Source organism: Meriones unguiculatus, chromosome 18, assembly GCF_030254825.1.
Source record: "Meriones unguiculatus strain TT.TT164.6M chromosome 18, Bangor_MerUng_6.1, whole genome shotgun sequence".
In the NCBI taxonomy this organism is placed as follows: Eukaryota; Metazoa; Chordata; class Mammalia; order Rodentia; family Muridae; genus Meriones; species Meriones unguiculatus.
Window position 1 is genome coordinate 5,516,589 of NC_083365.1, and position 17,407 is coordinate 5,533,995.

Genomic DNA, 17,407 nt, shown 5'->3' on the forward strand with positions numbered 1-17,407 from the left:
CTCAGCTCCCACCGCTTTGGCGGTGGGGCTGTGTAGGCCCAAGCTGCAGCTTGTAATTTACAATAAAAAGACCCTCATGTGTTTTGCAACAGAGTCGATTCCTGTAGATCTTTTGGGGGCTCGCGAACTGGGTATAACACTGATCACGGAACTGTGGCTGGATATCTTCTCAAAATAAAATAGGACTGGACTTAATTATCTAAAATACGATTGCAGAGCAGCTTCTGATGACTCAGACAGGTCACAGAGGTTTCTGCATTTCTGAGCCTCCAATAAAGGGCTCATACTGATTCACCCATCAGGTGCTCACTGGGAGGCTGGAAATTGCTTGCCTGGCATTTGTGAGGCCCTGGGTTCTGTCCCCAGCATTACCCCCAACCATAAAAAGAAAAGAAAATGCTGATTGCAAGCCTCTTGCTATAGATACTGGCCTTTCAGTTATGAGTGAAGCAGGAAGTGACCCCATCCCAAAAAGGCAGAAAGCTTATGGGAGAGACCCATGGAAAGCAAATAATATGAAGTTAGATTGTAACAAATCGTATAAAGAAATAACATAGGCCTCAGGTGAATACTGAAGGTGACAGCAGTGACCCAGGCTCCTCTTAGAAGAGAACCTAGAAGATGAAAGGCAGCTGCCGGCTTGGAAATGAAGGGGGTGTGGTCTTGAGATGAATGGTAGAATGAACAGGCCGCGTGTAAGGTAGAGCTTGGCAGGTGAGATAAAGGCTGTAATTCTTGCTCTAGCACAGCCGTGTGCAGTCTGGGAACAGAGCAGCCATCCCCTAAGGCTTAGGAAAAGAAGTCATGGTGGCATTTTACCCATAATCCCCTGGAAGATGAATAGCTACTCAGAACCAGTAGTGACAAGGCCTGTACCTGTGAGAGGAAGAAGAAATGTCACTGGGAGTGACAGCTGGGGAGGCCGGGGCGGGGGGCAGGAAACAGGGTGACAGCTGCTCTCTGAGGAAGCCTCTATTATCCCTCTAGGCCAGGCCATGGATCTACAGGCAGGTTAGATAAACTGCCATACCTGATGTTCAGAATGGTGGGCCAGGAAACCTGTACCCAGTGGTGTCTCCAGAAGCCCCACCTTTTCCAGCTGGGGAAGCAGGGAGTAGATACTGGATGCCCAGGAGTTCTTTTCCCAGGGGACAGCCATTCCCGGGTCTTCATCAGCCTCTCTCTGATGCCTGTTTTGACCATTTCAACATCCCTCAGGCCTCCCTATACTTACAGAAAGTACTTATCTGCCAGAGTTAAAAAAAAAAAAAAATCTGTTGTGTCCATCTGTGGGAGATAGAGGCCAGAAGGAAGTCAGTAGTTGGGGTAAACTTACTTTTAACAAATGCCCCTTAACCCTGTTCAATATCATTCCATTTAAAAACCCTATCACTGTCAGGAAGTTCATATTTTGTTGCCATTTGCTGGCAAGGAAGCTGATGGCCAGAGCTCAGGGGGAAGCCCACAGTTCCTCCTCTCTCTGTGTCTTTAAGGAAGTAAAAGTAAAAGCCACTCTGTGCAGCCCTGGGCTGAGCAAGCCATTCAACCCTCACTGAAACCATTCGGTGATTGGTTGAGTGGTTGGAAGTGTTTGGTAAACTGGCCAGGACCATACATCGCAGCAAGCGAGCGGTGATTCAGGAGATGTTACCTGTGTCCACTCAGGGGAATGATCCCCCAGCTCTGCTGAGTTTCAGCCAGAAACAGCTCCGTTTCAGAGAGGGAGCCTCTGAGGACCAGCTACAGACTGCAGGAGACATCTCAACACAATTCACACAAAGGCAACAGAATCCAGTGTCCTAGTCTTGGAGCATGCAGGCTGGATGGGGAGTTCTCTGCCTGTTACCATTGCGGTAGAAGCACTTCCACAAACACAGCTGGTGCTCAGTGGCTGATGGGAAGGGGACAGTTTGTAAATTAGACTAGACTGCATGGTCCTTTAGGGAGGCATTCCTCCTACTCTATCATTTCTTCCATCCGAGTTTTAGCCAGCCACAGCTCTGCGTAGCTTCTGAGATCAGGCACAAGACTCCCATAGCCGGAAGACTGCAGACTGCGGAGGTGACCACCAGGTAGAAAGGAAAGCCTCACACATGGGCAGGACTTGCTTGCCCTCTCAGACCCCCTGAAGGACTGCATCTTCAGAATATGGGGATACATGTTAAAGAAAGAGCCCACTCATCTGTCTTCTCTCGTTGCGGTTCACTGGGGAAGTTCCACTGACCACCACTTGAGTCGACCACCGGCTCTGCAGGGAAACCTGGACTCAGTGATCCGGTCATATTCCTGGGCCTTCGTTCGCCTTTCAAAAGTTATGTGGGCAGTGACACCAGAAGATGCACAAAAGCTGGATCCAGACAACAGTGAAATGGTTAGCAGCTTTGATTCCTGACACTTGGCCCAATGACTGTGACGTTTTGTCCCCAGCTGTCCCCACTTACTGCAGCAGTGTCTGGAACCAGAAGTTATGGGAAGGGGAGCCCAGCCACTTGCTCCCTGGCATCTGCACCTCAGGGGCTTCCCCTCTGATAGATGCTTAAGAGCACGCCTGGTTTCCTGTTAATTGGAGCGTGAGTCAGCGTATGCAGCCTCTGTGTGTTTGATCAACAATAAATGAGTGTTGAGCAAAGGTTGGCAGGAGCCTCCTCTTAGGAAATCTAGGATCAGCAAACTGGGGACAGATCTGCCCCATAAGTATATTTAATTTTTTTTTTATTTTCTTGTGCTGACTTCTCCCTTCTTTTCATAGGAAGGTAGAAGAGATGTAACCCCCTCAAACTGGCCTGGACCTTAGCAAACTATAACAAAAGGCAGAGTCTAGGCTTGACTCCTACAGACTGTTGACTTGTTCATATCTCCCCCAGGAAGGAGTTTTAGAGATAGCATTTGTAATGCCATATTGAATCTCTTGGTTCAAAACCTATATAATAGGTTCAATTAAAACCTATAATAAATACAAGAGGATCCAGCCAATGAATGTTTCTCATGGCTGTTTGGACCATGGCCTGGCATTGACGAGATGCATTGCCCAGCGTTTCCCCTGCACTCCAGTGTCCTTGAACTTAGTCTCTTCTTTAGTGAAACAAACCAGTAATTGCCTGTTTTAGTTCCTCTCCACCTAGATTTTAAAGAAATCTAGCACCAAAACCATCCACCATATGTGCAGTAGGTAAATCAAAATCAAGTGCTAATCTCTTTCATTCAGTTGATGGTTTTTTGGGTTCAAATCTATATTTGCTTCGTGGGTAAGGGAGTAAAAGTGGAACAAGAGACAGGTGTGTTTAAAAAAAATCAGAAATTGTTAATTAAATCTGCTGTGAGAAAGGAAAAGAAAGGAGAAAATATCAGTTGCTGGAAAGCCTAAAATTGACTGTCAAAATCCTCTTCTCTCATGGGATGTGAGTATAGCAGTATAGAAGCAGAACTATAGAAAGTATAGAAATACTGGATTCTCACATCAGTGCAAGGCTGATCCCCATGTCACGATGCCCGTGAGTAGAGCTGCTCTTCCTTATGCTGGCCCTGTACCCCACACCACGGGGTCACAGTGAGCCCTGGGCCTCCCATGAAATGTTAAGTACTCTGTGTATTTGATATATTTGTCTTAATTGTTCAGTCTACCAGGCCTTACAAAACAGTGGCGTCATCATGAGGCCCTTTACAATTTATATCAATGGAGGAAATCTCTAGAGAGCAGCCTTTTCTTTGAGTCACAATATCATCTCCAAGCGGTGAAAACTGGTGTTTTGTCTAATGGGTTGCCTATGGCTCCAAGCATGCTCCTCTCAGGCATAGGCTTCTGTTAGTCTTGTTTTATTCATTTCCTAGTCATTTTAACCTGCTGCAGGACAGGCACATTGCTGGGTGATGGAGATACAAAGATGGAGTCTGTGGTCCCTGTCCCCCTGGACCTTTTGTCATTCACTATTGTGAGTTCCCTGTTGATGCTCCTTTTCTCTGAATACCAAATACTGGTCATTAATTATCAACAGAAAATATGTCCCCCAACCCTGATGAGACAGTAGACGCTGCAGGAAGAGCTTGCTTATGTTACTGGTGTGATCAAGGGGCCTGCTTGCTGGTTTCCTTCTCAATTATTGGTTGCATTTTAGAGCAATTGAAAATGGCCAAGGAGGTAGGCCCTAAGTCTATGTCAACATCACATTAAATACATACATACATATATATTATTAAGACTCAATGCCTAACTCCATACTTATGTGAATGCATTTGTGCACACAGGAATGCATTTGTGCCCCCACAGGTGGGCTGGAAAGACAGTTCTGATGTCAGGAGCACCCCCCACTCTTGCAAAGGACCCAGGTTCCCAGCACCTACACGAAGGTTCATGAATATCTGTAACTCCAGTTCCAGGGGCTCTGATTCCCTCTTTTGATAAAACTCCAAGGACATCAAGATGCCCATGGTACACACACATACATGCAGGCTAATCACACATACATACACACATAAAATGAATAAATCGAAAAACACAAGAGAGGGAAATTTGACAAAAGATATAACCACATGAACTCATGCCAGGGCCTTATGTAGGGCCTGTGCAAGACAGAGCCTAAACTGGATTAGACGTGATCGACTTCAAAGTCAGTCACCCCTGAATTCTGTGAGCTTCTTGTAAGGAGTGGGTTATTCATGTGTTGTGTGCGGATACAATGTGTTTTTTAAAGTAATTAGAAGGAAGGCCCTTGATTGTGAAGTTATCTCATGCATGAAGAAAATCCAAGCTTTGGCTTTGCAATCTTGGATATGCAGCAACCTTGTGAGACATCAAGAAGCCTGCAGGGCAGGGGCAGCTTCAAGTCTCAAAATTCATTAGCTCCTTTGCCGAAGCACCTTATTTCTCTCCATGCCTAGCAGAGCACCTGGCACTACATAGGCCTGTCTCTTTCAGAACAGACATTGAACTGGCTGGGAAATAGTAGTTTTTATAGAGACGCCGTTTTTAGTTGCATTTCTGTAGTGACTAATGATGGTGAACATATTTCCCTTTGTTGACCAGAAAAGGTGCACAGAGTAGACCTGGCTGGGACCCAAACACATGAGCACCTTGATTTTTTCCCTTTTGTTCTTAGATTCATCTAATGAGCTTCCATGAAGGTAAACTCACCTCAGGTTAGACACAGGAAAGCATCCAGAAGAAATAGAAATGCTAGCTTTTGCCATCAGGAACCTTAAGTTATCATTAGAAGTAAAAATCACAAAAAGGATCCTAATGAGCTTATAGGTCTTGAGGATACATGCCTTAAAGGAAAAATGACACAAAAGATCGAATCAAAGACCACTGGACATAGACAATTGTTCCCTGAAGGCCCACAGTCCATCCCGACACTTCATGGAGGAGCTGGTGTCCTAGAGACGGTCAGTGTGCACATTCCCTATAAGCACTGAGTTGTATAGGCTGTGAAAGGTAGGTGCAGGGCTCTGGGGATAAGAGGCATTAGAGTAGGGTGTCCTGGGGGAGGTGTATCCTGTTCCTCCTTGCTGCAGACTCATTGCACAGAATTGGATTCCATAACTTCTTTGTACAAGGATGTCACTCCAGTTGAGTGTGCTGGGTAGGATGTTTGAGCTATTCTGCAAACCAAATGTGTGCTGACATGAAAATGGTGCCAGGGAGGAGAGGAGCCCTCCTCTCACACCAGCATCTTCTCCACAGGCATAAGGTTGGTATGGTTTCCAATATGGGTCGCTTCTGTCTTCCTTCCTCATGTCTAGGTTTAAGATTAGGGTGAGAGTTTGGGTGAGGGTGAGAGGGTGAAGGTGAGGGTTAGAGGATTAGAGTTAGGGTTAGTGTTGTTAGGGTTGTTAGGATTAGGGTTAGGGTTATTAGGGTTAGGGTTAGGATTGGGGGTTATGGTTAGGGGTTGGGGTTAGGGGGTTAGAGGGTCAGGGTCAGGATCAGGGTCAGGGGTGTTAAGGTTAGGTTTAGGGTTAGGTTTAGGGTCAGGGTTAGGGTTGGGGGGTTAGGGTCAGGGTCTTAAGGTCAGGGTCAGGAGGTCAGGGTTAGGTTTAGGGTCAGGGTTAGGGTCAGGGTTAGGGTTGGGGGTGAGGTTCTGGGTTAGGGTCAGGGTCAGGGAGTTATGGTTAGGGATAGAGTTATGGTTATGATTAGGGGGTTATGGTTATAGTTAAGGGGTTATGGTTATGGTTAGGTTAGGGTTAGGCATAGGGTAAGAGTTATGGATATGTTTAGGGGGTTATGGTTATGGGTTCCGGTTATGGGGTTATAGTTATGGGGTTATGGTTAGGTTATGGTTAGGGGTTATGGCTATGGTTATGGTTAGGTTAGGGTTATGAGGTTATGGTTATAGGGTCATGGTTATAGGGTTATGGTTAAAGGTGGGTTAAGGTTATGATTATGGTTAGATTTAGGGTTAGGTATAGGGTAAGGATTATGGTTAGTGTTATTGTTATGGTTAGGGCGTTATGGTTATGGGATTATGGTTATGGTTATGGGGTTATGGTTACGGTTATGGGGTTATAGTTATGGGGTTATGGTTATGATTATGTTTAGGGGTTATGTTTAGGGGTTATGGTTATGGGGTTATGGTTATGGGGTTATGGTTAGGGGTTAGAGATTAATGCCATGGTTGTGGTTAGGTTATGGGGTCATGGTTATGGGGTTACAGTTACGTTAGAATTATGATTATGGTTATGGTTAGATTTAGTGCTAGGTATAGGGTAAGGGTTATGGTTATCATTATCGTTATGGTTAGGGGGTTATTGTTATGGAGTTATGGTTATGGGGTTAGGGTTATGGTTAGGGGTTAAGGTTGGGGTTATGGTTATGGGGTTATGGTTAGGTTATGGTTATGGTTACAGTTAGGGGTTATGGTTAAGGATTATGGCTAAGGGTTATGATTATGGTTATAGGGTTATGGTTAAGGGTTAGGGTTATGGTTATGGGTTTTGGTTACGGTTATGGTGTTATGGTTATGGGATTATGGTTAGGGTCCGGGCTATGATTAGGGGTTATGGTTATGAGGTTATGGTTATAGGGTATAGTTATGGGGTTATGGTTATAGTTATGTGGTTATGGTTATGGTTAGTTTAGGGTTAGACTTTGGGTTAGGGTAAGAGTTATGGCTATGGTTGTGGTTACAGTTATGGGGTTATGGCTAGGTTATGGTTATGGTTATGGTTATCATTAGGGGTTAGGGGTTAGGGGTTATGGTTTTTGCATTTATATCCACATGCTAAAAAATATATTTTGGATAAATCTCATGGCTATGATCTAGAGAAGTTATTCAACCAAGTCATTTTACCATCAACCTCAGTTGGGCTGCCAGCCCTATCTTCTTCAGACAAATTCTTTCTGTTGTTGCTTTTATGTTTTGTTTTTGAGGCAGAGTCTTGTTATATAGTGCTGCCTAGGTAAGCTAGCCTGGCTTCAAATTTGCAGCAATCCTCCTGCTTCTGCTTCCTTAGAGCTGGGCTACAGGCATGTACCACCTTGCTCTGCACTTCAGCCAAATTTACTTTATTGGATTAAAAGTATACTTGGGCATGTAAAAGGGCTCAGTGGATTAAAATACTTGGTTGCCGAGCCTAATGACCTGAATTTTATCCCCAGGACCCACATGATGGAAAGAGAAAACTGGCTTTTGCAAGTTGTTCTCTGACCTCCCCATGCGCACTCCACACATGCACACAAATAAATGTCAATATTTTTTAAAAACGTATGTGCAGTTGTCTGCATGTGTGTATGTACAGCACATACATGCTGTGCCCACAGAGGTCAGAACAGGATATTGGAACACAAAAGTTTGTCACCATGTGGGTTCTGGGAACTGAACTCAGTTCTTCTGCAAGAGCAGCAAATGCTTTCAAAAGTATCAAGCTATACTTCCAGCCCCATTTTGACCCACTCCATTTAATAATTAGTGGAGGTGTTATTCACCAGAACACAGCCACTCATCAGTGGCAACATTAAATGTTTAGTGTGCACGACAAACTTGTCTATTTTTTATTGAGATGGGGTCTTGCTCTCTCTGTAGTCTATGCTGTCCTGGAACTCATTATGTAGTTAAAGATGGCCCCGGATTTGTCTGGCCTCTTTTCTCAGCCTCACAGGGCTAGGACTATAGGTGTGAGTCAGGACAGTAGGAAAAATTACCCATCTTAACTGTTTTTGGGTGTGTAAGTGGCATCACAGTCCCACAGGCGTACTGTAGTGCAACCACTGCCACCATCCATCTTCAGAACTCTCCCACCAGCCCCCAAACCTGTAGACATTAAACATAAATTCTAAGTTTTCCTTTACCTTTTACATTAATTGGCAGTGCTAGGGACTTTACATAGGCTAAGAAAGGGCTCTACTTGAGTTAAACCTCCAACCTTTGTCTCATCCTTTAGCAACCTCTAGTTTTTCTGTCTTGATGAGTCTACCATCTGGAAACCTCACATGAATAGTCACAATATTTGTCCTTTGTGACTGAATTGCTTTACTTACATGAAGTCCTTGTGTCTTGTACATGTAGGAGCATGCATCAAATTCCCTTTCTTGAAAAATGCCACTAAAAATATGAATGTACAAATGTCTGGATTTTTTGTTGTTGTTTGTTTTGAGCTAGGGTCTCACTGTATAACTTGGCTGTCCTGGAACTCTGTCAATGGTTCTCAACCTGTACCCTCTCCTCTTGGGGGTCACATATCAGATATCCTGCACATTATATTTTTCATACAGTTTATAACAGTAGCAAAATTACAGTGATGAAGTAGCAATGAAAATAATTTTATATTTAGGGGTCATCACAACGGGAGGAACTGTATTAAAGGGCCACAGCATTAGGAATGTTGAGAACCACTGCTCTAGATAAAGGAAGCTGCCGAGCCATGATCCCAACTTCTTTCAGTTACCCAAGTAATTTCAATTACTGCTTCTCCAAGTAACTTCTCAGAGAGTCAGGTTTACGTCTAAGGAGACAATCACTAGGGACTTACCCAATTATCCTCAGATTAGAGGTAAAGTTCAGGAGTGCAGAGCACAGCTTCAACATCCCTGATGTACTGAAGTCATTCTTCACCAGGTTTAGGCTGGTCAGATACTGGTTGCAAGAGAGGGCCGATACTAGTGCCTCCCAGCAGTCAGAAGTCAACCCGCATGCCTCCAGTCTACAGAGAAGCCCAAGGAAGAGCCCATCAGTGACAGATCCTTCACCTCAGCCCAGTGTTAAAAAAATATGAGGGGAGGCTCCATGCAGAGCTTGATTAAATTGCCTGAACCTTCCCATTTCTAAATTCTGGTTCTGTCTCTGAGAGGTGCTGGGTACCTCAAGGCCAGTGACACTGAAATAGGTAACACGGAGAGGAACACAGAAATACGTGCTGATTAATAAGTGATGTTGCACCAAAGACTCAAAGGATGGAGAACTGCACGAAGGAGGCAGGATGTCCAAACATGTACATGATATGTAAGGAGCTGTATAGACACTGCTCTTGTCTGCGGGGGGGGGGGCTCTTATGAGATAATCATGCCTAGATGGTCATAGCTTTGTCATAGGACTATGACAGATGAGAGGAAGCTGAAAACTTTAGCAAAGGGTTAGGGTTCTAGGAAAATGGATAAAACTAGAGATTAGCATAGTAAATGATGTAAGCAGGTTTTGAAAAGACAAATTATTGTTTTCTCGTGTTTGTGGAGCCCAGATACATAAAGTCATATATGGCACTAACGGGGATGTGAAGCTGATTCTAGGGGAATGAAACAGACTAATGGGATGTGAGGGGGAGGGATGTGAGAAGGGAAGATTCAGAGATGTGTGTGGTCAAAGTACATTATATATTTGTATGAAAGTGTCTCTGTGAAACCCAATACTATGTAAGAAAAATGTACAGCAATAAAAAATTTAGGACTTTATCCTAAGAAGAGCAGCATGCCAGAGAATATCATTAACAAGGGTGTCGGAGCAATCTCTCTGCAGTTACAAACGTTTGCTGCTCTTGCAGAGGACTTGGCTCGGCTCTCAGCACACACATCAGGTGGCTTACAAACTGCCTCTAACTCCGGCTTCAGGAGATCTGGTACCTTATTGTAGCCTCAGTGGGTACAGATACACATATAATACAACTAAGGAGAGGCAGGCACACACATGTGCTCATATAATAAATTTTAAATAAAAAAAGTTCAAGAAACCATAAAGCTGGGCACGACAGCATGCTCCTGTAATCCTCACACTCAAGAGGCTGAGACAGGGAGATTTTAAAATCTGGGTCACCACCCTATGGGAGAGTGTCAACCCCTGACACTATGAATGATGCTCTGGCCAAGTCTGCAGACAGGAGCCTTTCAGAGTTGTCCTCCTAGAGGCGCTTCCCAGCAGAGCCTCAAAACAAATGCTGAGACTCACAGCCAAACATCAGGCTATGTGTACGGAGTCTTGTAGAAAAGGTGGAGGACAAAGAAAAGGACCTGGAGGCAACAGGAGCTCTACAAGAAGAGCAACAGGGCCAACTAACCAGGGCTTGCTGAGTTTGAGGCATTAACCAAGGACCTGCATAGTCTGGACCTAGACAGTCCTACAAAGATGTAGCTGTTGGGCAGCTTAGGCTCCTCAAGTAAGAAAAGCAGGTACTGCATCTGACAGGGACTTTCCTGTCAGCTTTTAGATCACTTCTCCCTGGTGAGACTGCCTTGTCAGGCCACAGGGGAAAGAGGACAAGCTTAGTCCTGATCAGACTTGATGAACTGGGGTGGATGGGAAGGGAGGCTCCCCTTTTCTGAGGACTAGGGGAAAGGGAGGCGAGGTGGGATGAGGCTACAACAAGGATGTATAGTGATTAAAAATAAATTTAATGAAAAAAGAAAGAAACAAAAATATCTGGGTTGCTTGGGCTACACTGAAAGACTTTGCCTCAAAGGAAAGAAATTCAACTGATAATAGTGTATTAGAGTATTCTGACGTTTAAACAGTTACACTTGTTTGTTCTGTGCATGTATGTTTGTGCATGCTTGCCATGGTGTATGCGTGGAGCTCAAAAGACAACTTAGCACAGTTTGTTCTCTCCTTCCATTTGAATCCCAGTGACAGAATTCAGGTTGTCAGATGCCTCTTGCTACTAAGCAATCTCACAGACCCATAGTCTACTATCTTAAAAAGTTACTTTTATTTTTATTTATGTGTACTCTGTGTGTCTGTGGGAGTGTATGAATGGGTGTGCATGTGTGCATGCCTGTGTTAGGACCTCATAGAATTCAGAAAGTAACCCAGGCTGGCATCAAACTCAAGGTGATTCTCCTATTCTATCCTCGTTTGCTGAGATTACAGGTGTGAGTCACCTTACCTGGGTAGCACTGAGGTCTAGCAGGCTCCCAGGTGGACGAGATGCTGAGTAAAGTCGGAAGAACCACCGCTCTATCTGGTCACTTTGTGTTCATTCTTCCTGCTAGATTCTATGTGCTACACCACTAAAGTAGTACTAGTTTCTGTATTTCTACCATCCAGCTCCCAGCACCAAGCCTAGCACAGAGGTCTGACAGCCACTCCCTTGACTCCACCAGGGTAAATACTGTCTGACTTTATAGAGTTGGTAATAACACAGCACCACTCTGGTTTTATGCTCAGGTCCTCTCATCTCCTCTGAGCTCAGCCCCTCAAAGAGGTGACCCCAAGAAATTACCCCAGTCTCCTCAGGAAGCTTTCGTTTTGCCTTAGTCCCTCGCACAGAGCTTTGATTCCTTTGTCACCCAGGGCGTTGTTACCAAGATCCAAGCTCTTTAAGTGTTTGTTCTTTCTGATCACGCAGGCCAGAGCCTCGCAGCAGTCCCTTGTGAGTTGGGAATTCACTACTCTGCCAGAGACGCAGAAATCCACATGTTCAGTGGGGAAGAACTACAGTGGGAGTTAACGCTCAGAAATGTTTAGAACAGTTCCTTTTATTTTCTCCTGAAAAGGTATCTTGGGGCCAAGTGAGATGGCTCAGTGGATAGTACTTGCCAACAAGACCGACGATCCTAGTTTGAGCCCCTGAACCCACACGATCAAATGTGAGAGCTGTTTCCTGCAAGTTGTCCTCCAACCGCTATGTGAGCATTGTTGCACACAAAGACCCTCACTCCAAATAAGAAAACAAATTTAAAAAGACATGGTCTTTATTCTGAGTGTGGTTTATTCGTGTGTGTGTGTGTGTGTGTGTGTGTGTGTGTGTGTGTGTGTGTGTCAGCCAGAGATCGACATCAAGTACTCCTCTATTTCTGTGTACCTTAAACTTGTCCTTTTACTGAGACATGCTGGCCAGCGAGCCTCTGGCATCTGCTTGGCCCCTCCTCCCCTAGTGTTGCAGGCACACGCTAGAGGTTTTTATATGGATTCTGCATATCTGAGTGCAGGTTTTCATGCTTACTTCAGCAAGCTCTGTAGCCATAAAACCATCTCTCCAGCCCCAAGAGATGGCCTTTCCATCTCTTCTCATGAATGGTGTAGAGTAGGTGTCCCATTAGCCTGGGAGACGGATGGTCATGGAGAGGGATGGTCGTTTTAGAGGGACATGCAGTGGATGAGTGGAGGCATCTTTGGAAGAATAATGGCACACCAAAGCTTGAATCTCACCTGTAGAAGGAGCCAAGGCTGTCCACAGGCAGAGAACCAGGCAAGGAGTGAAGAGATTGTTGGAAGAGCATCATGACAGAGAGGAAAGGAGACAAACTCTCAACAGACCCTGGGATTTCCAAAGGGTTGGCACCTTGTGCTTCCGTTTCCAGGCAGAGTGGGGTGAATGGAAGTGGAGTGACCCCATAGTAACAGGTAAATATTTTTGGGGGGTCAGAGTTTCTCTATACATCCCTGACTGTCCTGGAACTCACTATGTAGAGACAAGGATAGACTTCAACTCAGAGATCCTCCTGCCGCAGCCTCCTGAGTGCTGGGATTAAAGGGATGTGCCACCATGACAGGCTGCTTATTTGATTTGATAATTCAAATATTCTCAAGGAGTTTATGCATCTGAAACACAGACATCTCTGAATGTGAAATTTAGCATCATCATGATGCCTATAAGGGAAAATTGCACACCTGACCTTCTATGACAGGTCACAGCTATAACATATCTGCACTTACAGCTTTGTATAAAACTGCCTTTACACTCTATGTGTAAGGCATGTTTGAAATATAAGTCCACTTTACATTTAGATTTGGGCCTCAACCCCCAGGCCTGGGGGTATGGCTCAATGGTAGCACACTGGCCTAGAATGCCCCAGTGAGGAGCTATAGTGTAGTTCAGTGGTGGAGTACATATGCAAGGATCTTGGTTCCATTCTTGGAGTACCAGAGACAGAAACAACAACAATGAAAAATCAAACCAAATAATTTCCAAAGAAACAGATTTTAGGGATCAAGGATGACCCAGAACGCATAATCCTGCCTTGAGGCTCCTGTTTATAGTAATTCCTTCTTTTCCTCAACTCTGTGGACCAACACATCACTTTACCTAACTAGTATGATTCCCAGGAACATGAGCACTTGATCTGATAATTAGGTTTTAAAAATATCTATTTATTTATTTGGTAAACAATGTTCTGCATGTACACCTGCATAACAGAAGAGGGCACCAGATCTCATTGTAGATGGTTGTGAGGAGCCACTATGTGGTTTTTGAACTCAGGACCTCTGGAAGAGCAGCCAGGGCTCTTAACCTCTGAGCCATCTCTCCAGCCCTGAGAATTATTTTTTAATTCTCACATCCCCTTGTCCATCTCTCTTGCTTTCTAGAAACCTGGGCAGTAGAGATGATCCTTAACCCCACTGTCTACTTACTCCAGTTCTTGGAGGTAACAAGTTGGCTCCTTTAAAGCTTCACACAGAAGCTTCATCCCACCGTCTTCTATGGGGTTCAGGCTCAGGTGTGTCAGCTTTCTGTTGTCTATAAGCATCAACGCCAGGAAGCTGTAGGAGTATTCTCTGAGGTCGCAGTGATTTAGTCTATGGGGACACAAATGGGAAGAGGAAGGTTACCACCGTTCTTTTTGTTGTTGTTGTTTTTATTATTTGTTTTGTTTTTCAAGACAGGGTTTCTCTGTGTAGCCCTGGCCATACTGGACTTGCTTTGTGGTCCAGGATGGCCTCAAACTCACAGAGATCCACCTTTTTCTGCCTCCTGAATGCTGGCATTGAAGGCATGCTCTACCATGTCCGGCCCCTACTGATCTTTGTCATGGCCTTGGATAGGAGAATCCTCTCAGTTCACTCTTCAGTAGGATGGGGCTCTTATCGATCATTACTTTCAGACTTAAGTGGTGGGTGAGTAAAGAATGTAGCTATTGGGACACTTACTAACATCAGGCCATACTGGAAGAGAGCCAAACGCTGACCAGGCTGGTGAGACGGCCTGAGAACTTCAACCTGGGTTCGTTCTCTGGGAGCTATATGACTCCTACCCTCTCTGCCACCCATATGCAGGCTCAGGCACAAGCATGCACACATGTATACACAACCTCTATTTCTCCTGCATTTTTAATTCAATTAAATTTCTTTAAATTAGCCGAGTATAGTGGGACATGCCTGCAATCCAAGCACTCAGGGAGGCAGAGGCAGGTGGATCTTTATAAGTTCAAGTCCAGCCTGGTCTGCAAAGTGAATCCAGGACAGCCAAAGCTACACAGAGAAACCCTGTCTTGGTAAAAATAATAATAATAAAATTAAAATTAAAAGAATAAAAAATTAGATTACATTTTCTTTTATTGTGTGAGTGAGTATGGGTATGTGTGTAATTGTGTGTGTGTGTGACTGCACATATGCTTTGGTGCATGAATGAAGGTCAAAGGCCAACTAGTGGAAGTTGGTTCTTTTCCCTGTACCATACAGGTCCCAGGGATCAAACTCAGATTGCTAAGCTTGGCAGCAAGTGCCTTTACCTGATGAGCCATCTTGCTTTTATATTTTTGAGGCAGGGTCTTAGTTAGGCCAGGCTGGCTGGGATCTCATTTTGTAGATGAGGATAACTTAGGATTCCTGCCTCCATGTCCTGAATATTGTAGTTACAAGCAAGTACCACCCCACCAAGCTAAGGTTATATTCTTTAACAGACTTCCTGGTTTATGACAGGCACATGTATGTGCTTTCAAATGACAGTCATTACATGTGTCGCTTAACATGCACATATGTTACGCATGCACAGCATGTAGGAATGCCAGAGGACAGCGTGTGAGACCCAGCCCTCTCTTTCCACTATGTGGGTCCTGGGGATTGAAATCAGGTCACTAGGCTTGGCGGCAAGCTCCTTTACCTGCTGTCCCACATCACATGTTTTCTTCACATGAAGTTACTGGTGGACTAACTGTTCAAAGGGAAGAAAAGAAGCAGCCCTGCCCCGAGTGAGCACACTGCATTAGTCCAAGTAACAAGAATCTCTCATTTTCTTTGTCAGATACAAGACTTATGGTTGAAGATAACTTCGCAGTTTTAAAAACATTTACAGGGAACTACTGTGACATGGCAGCCAAGGAAAATGCTGACCCCACTGCAGCCTGCATGTGTGGTGTTCCCAGGAGTCTCCAACATCATGTGTCAGTGGCCTTTAGCCCTGAGTCAACTTCATCTACCTAAAAATCTATCTCCATAGATGTGTGTTCATCTTCACGTGTGCATGTGTGCCACAGCACTAAGAGTTGTTCCTCATGAGCCAGCCACCTTCATTTTTAAAGACTTATAGTTTACATGTGTAAATACTTGTATGCATATGCCTAGGTGTACTGTGTAGTGCCTATGGAGGCCAAAAGAGGGCATGAGACCTCTGGAACTGCAGTCAATAGCTCTGAGCCACCGTTTGGTTGCGGGAACTGAGCCTGGGTCTTCTGCCAAACCAGCAGGAGTTCTTAGCTGCTGAGCCATATTCTGTGGTCCAATCCTACCTTGTTTTTTGAGGGAAGGCCTCCAGATGGCTGCTGATTCAGACAGACATGTGCCCGTCTCCTGCTCCCCAGCACTGGGGTTATAATGGTGCACCCTCCTTCTGGCTTTTCTATTGTGTGAGTTCAGGGGATCTGAACTGAGGTCCCCATGCTATGGTGGCATGGGAGAGACACTGAGCTGTCTGCCCTGCTTCCCTAGAAATCGCACTGAATTTTCACAGAGATTTTCACCACATGCCTTTCCAACTCTGTATTACCCGTAACTTAGATGATTTGTTGTCTGGCGAGATGGTTCAGTGGGTCAAGGTGCTTAACACAAGCAAGATGACCTGAGATCAATTCTAGGGACCCTCACGGTGGAAGGAGAGAACTGAGGGTCACCTCCACATGGGTGCTGTGGCATGTTTGCCCCCCATATACACACATGCAATAATTATACAATTAAAAACCTAACACTGTTTGCCAAATACATACAATTCCTCTGTATCATCTGTGTATTTGCTATTTGTAAATTTTCCCATTTGGTAAAATTTATTAATAACTTGCAAACATCAGCACTAATGGCAAATCATAGGTCCTCTCTGACGCACACACACAGTCAGAGACACAAGTCAGTCAGTCTCCAGCATTGCACTCTGCCCCTGGCAGAGGTGGGACTAGTTTCAATTCTCATACTGAACAAAATTGTCTGTAGTCAGGTGTGTAGTTACGGTCATGCTTGTTGATTTTTGTGCTTTCTGGTGCTAATTTAGTTGTTTAAAATGGCCCCAGGCTGGGCTGGGGGGAGTTGAGAGATGGTGGAGTGCTTACCAAGTGTGCCTCACAGTTTAATCTCCAGTACCATATGAAGTACATGTCTGTAATTTCAGCTCTCTGCAGGTGGATACACAAAGTCACTCTGGGCTACATGAGATCCTTGGGCTGGAGAAACTACTCAGTGGGTAGTGTGCTTGCTAAACAATTGTAAGAGCCTGTGTCTGGATATCTGGCATACATCTGCAGTCCCTGCACTCCTGATGGGAGGTGGGAGTTGGAGGAGAATGGCTAGAAGCCAGAAGGTTGACTGCCGGTGTCTTCCTTGCTGGATCTCTACCACCTGATTACACTGAGGCAGCCTCTCACTTCAACCTAGAGCTTGCTGATTTGGCTAGCCTGGCATATGCTTACAAGAAGAGATCTGTCTCAAGGTAGAAGGTAAGAATCAACAGGTAAGGTTGTCCTCAGTGTGGCATGCAAGTGTACTCAGATGGATAAGTGTTTCACACATGAAAGTTCACCTCCCACACACCCTAACTAAAAAGTGATATGCAGCTGGGCATGGTGGTGCACGCCTTTAATACCCGCACTCTGGGAGGCAGAGGCTGGTGGATCTCTGTGAGTTCGAGGCCAGCCTGGTCTTCAGGGTGAGTCCAAGACAGCCAGGGCTTGTTACACAGAGAAAAACAAAACAACAAAAAGTAATGTGCAGTACTGCTAATCACAGGGGGCTGTGATTTTCCCCAGGATATGCTAGGTGATGCTTATTCTGGCGCAAGCCACAGT

At 44.9% G+C, this 17,407-nt stretch overlaps 1 protein-coding gene across 1 annotated transcript in view; it reads right to left on the reverse strand.

The window, feature by feature from the left end:
- Nucleotides 1-2,202: 2,202 nt before the first annotated feature.
- The window catches only part of LOC110564029 (NACHT, LRR and PYD domains-containing protein 5-like), a 30,641-nt gene continuing 15,436 nt past the window's right edge, over nt 2,203-17,407 (reverse strand). The window contains 4 exon segments of the mRNA XM_021661303.1: nt 2,203-2,347; nt 8,965-9,135; nt 11,641-11,811; nt 13,773-13,937. Of these exon segments, the coding sequence (XP_021516978.1) occupies nt 2,203-2,347; nt 8,965-9,135; nt 11,641-11,811; nt 13,773-13,937 (652 nt within the window).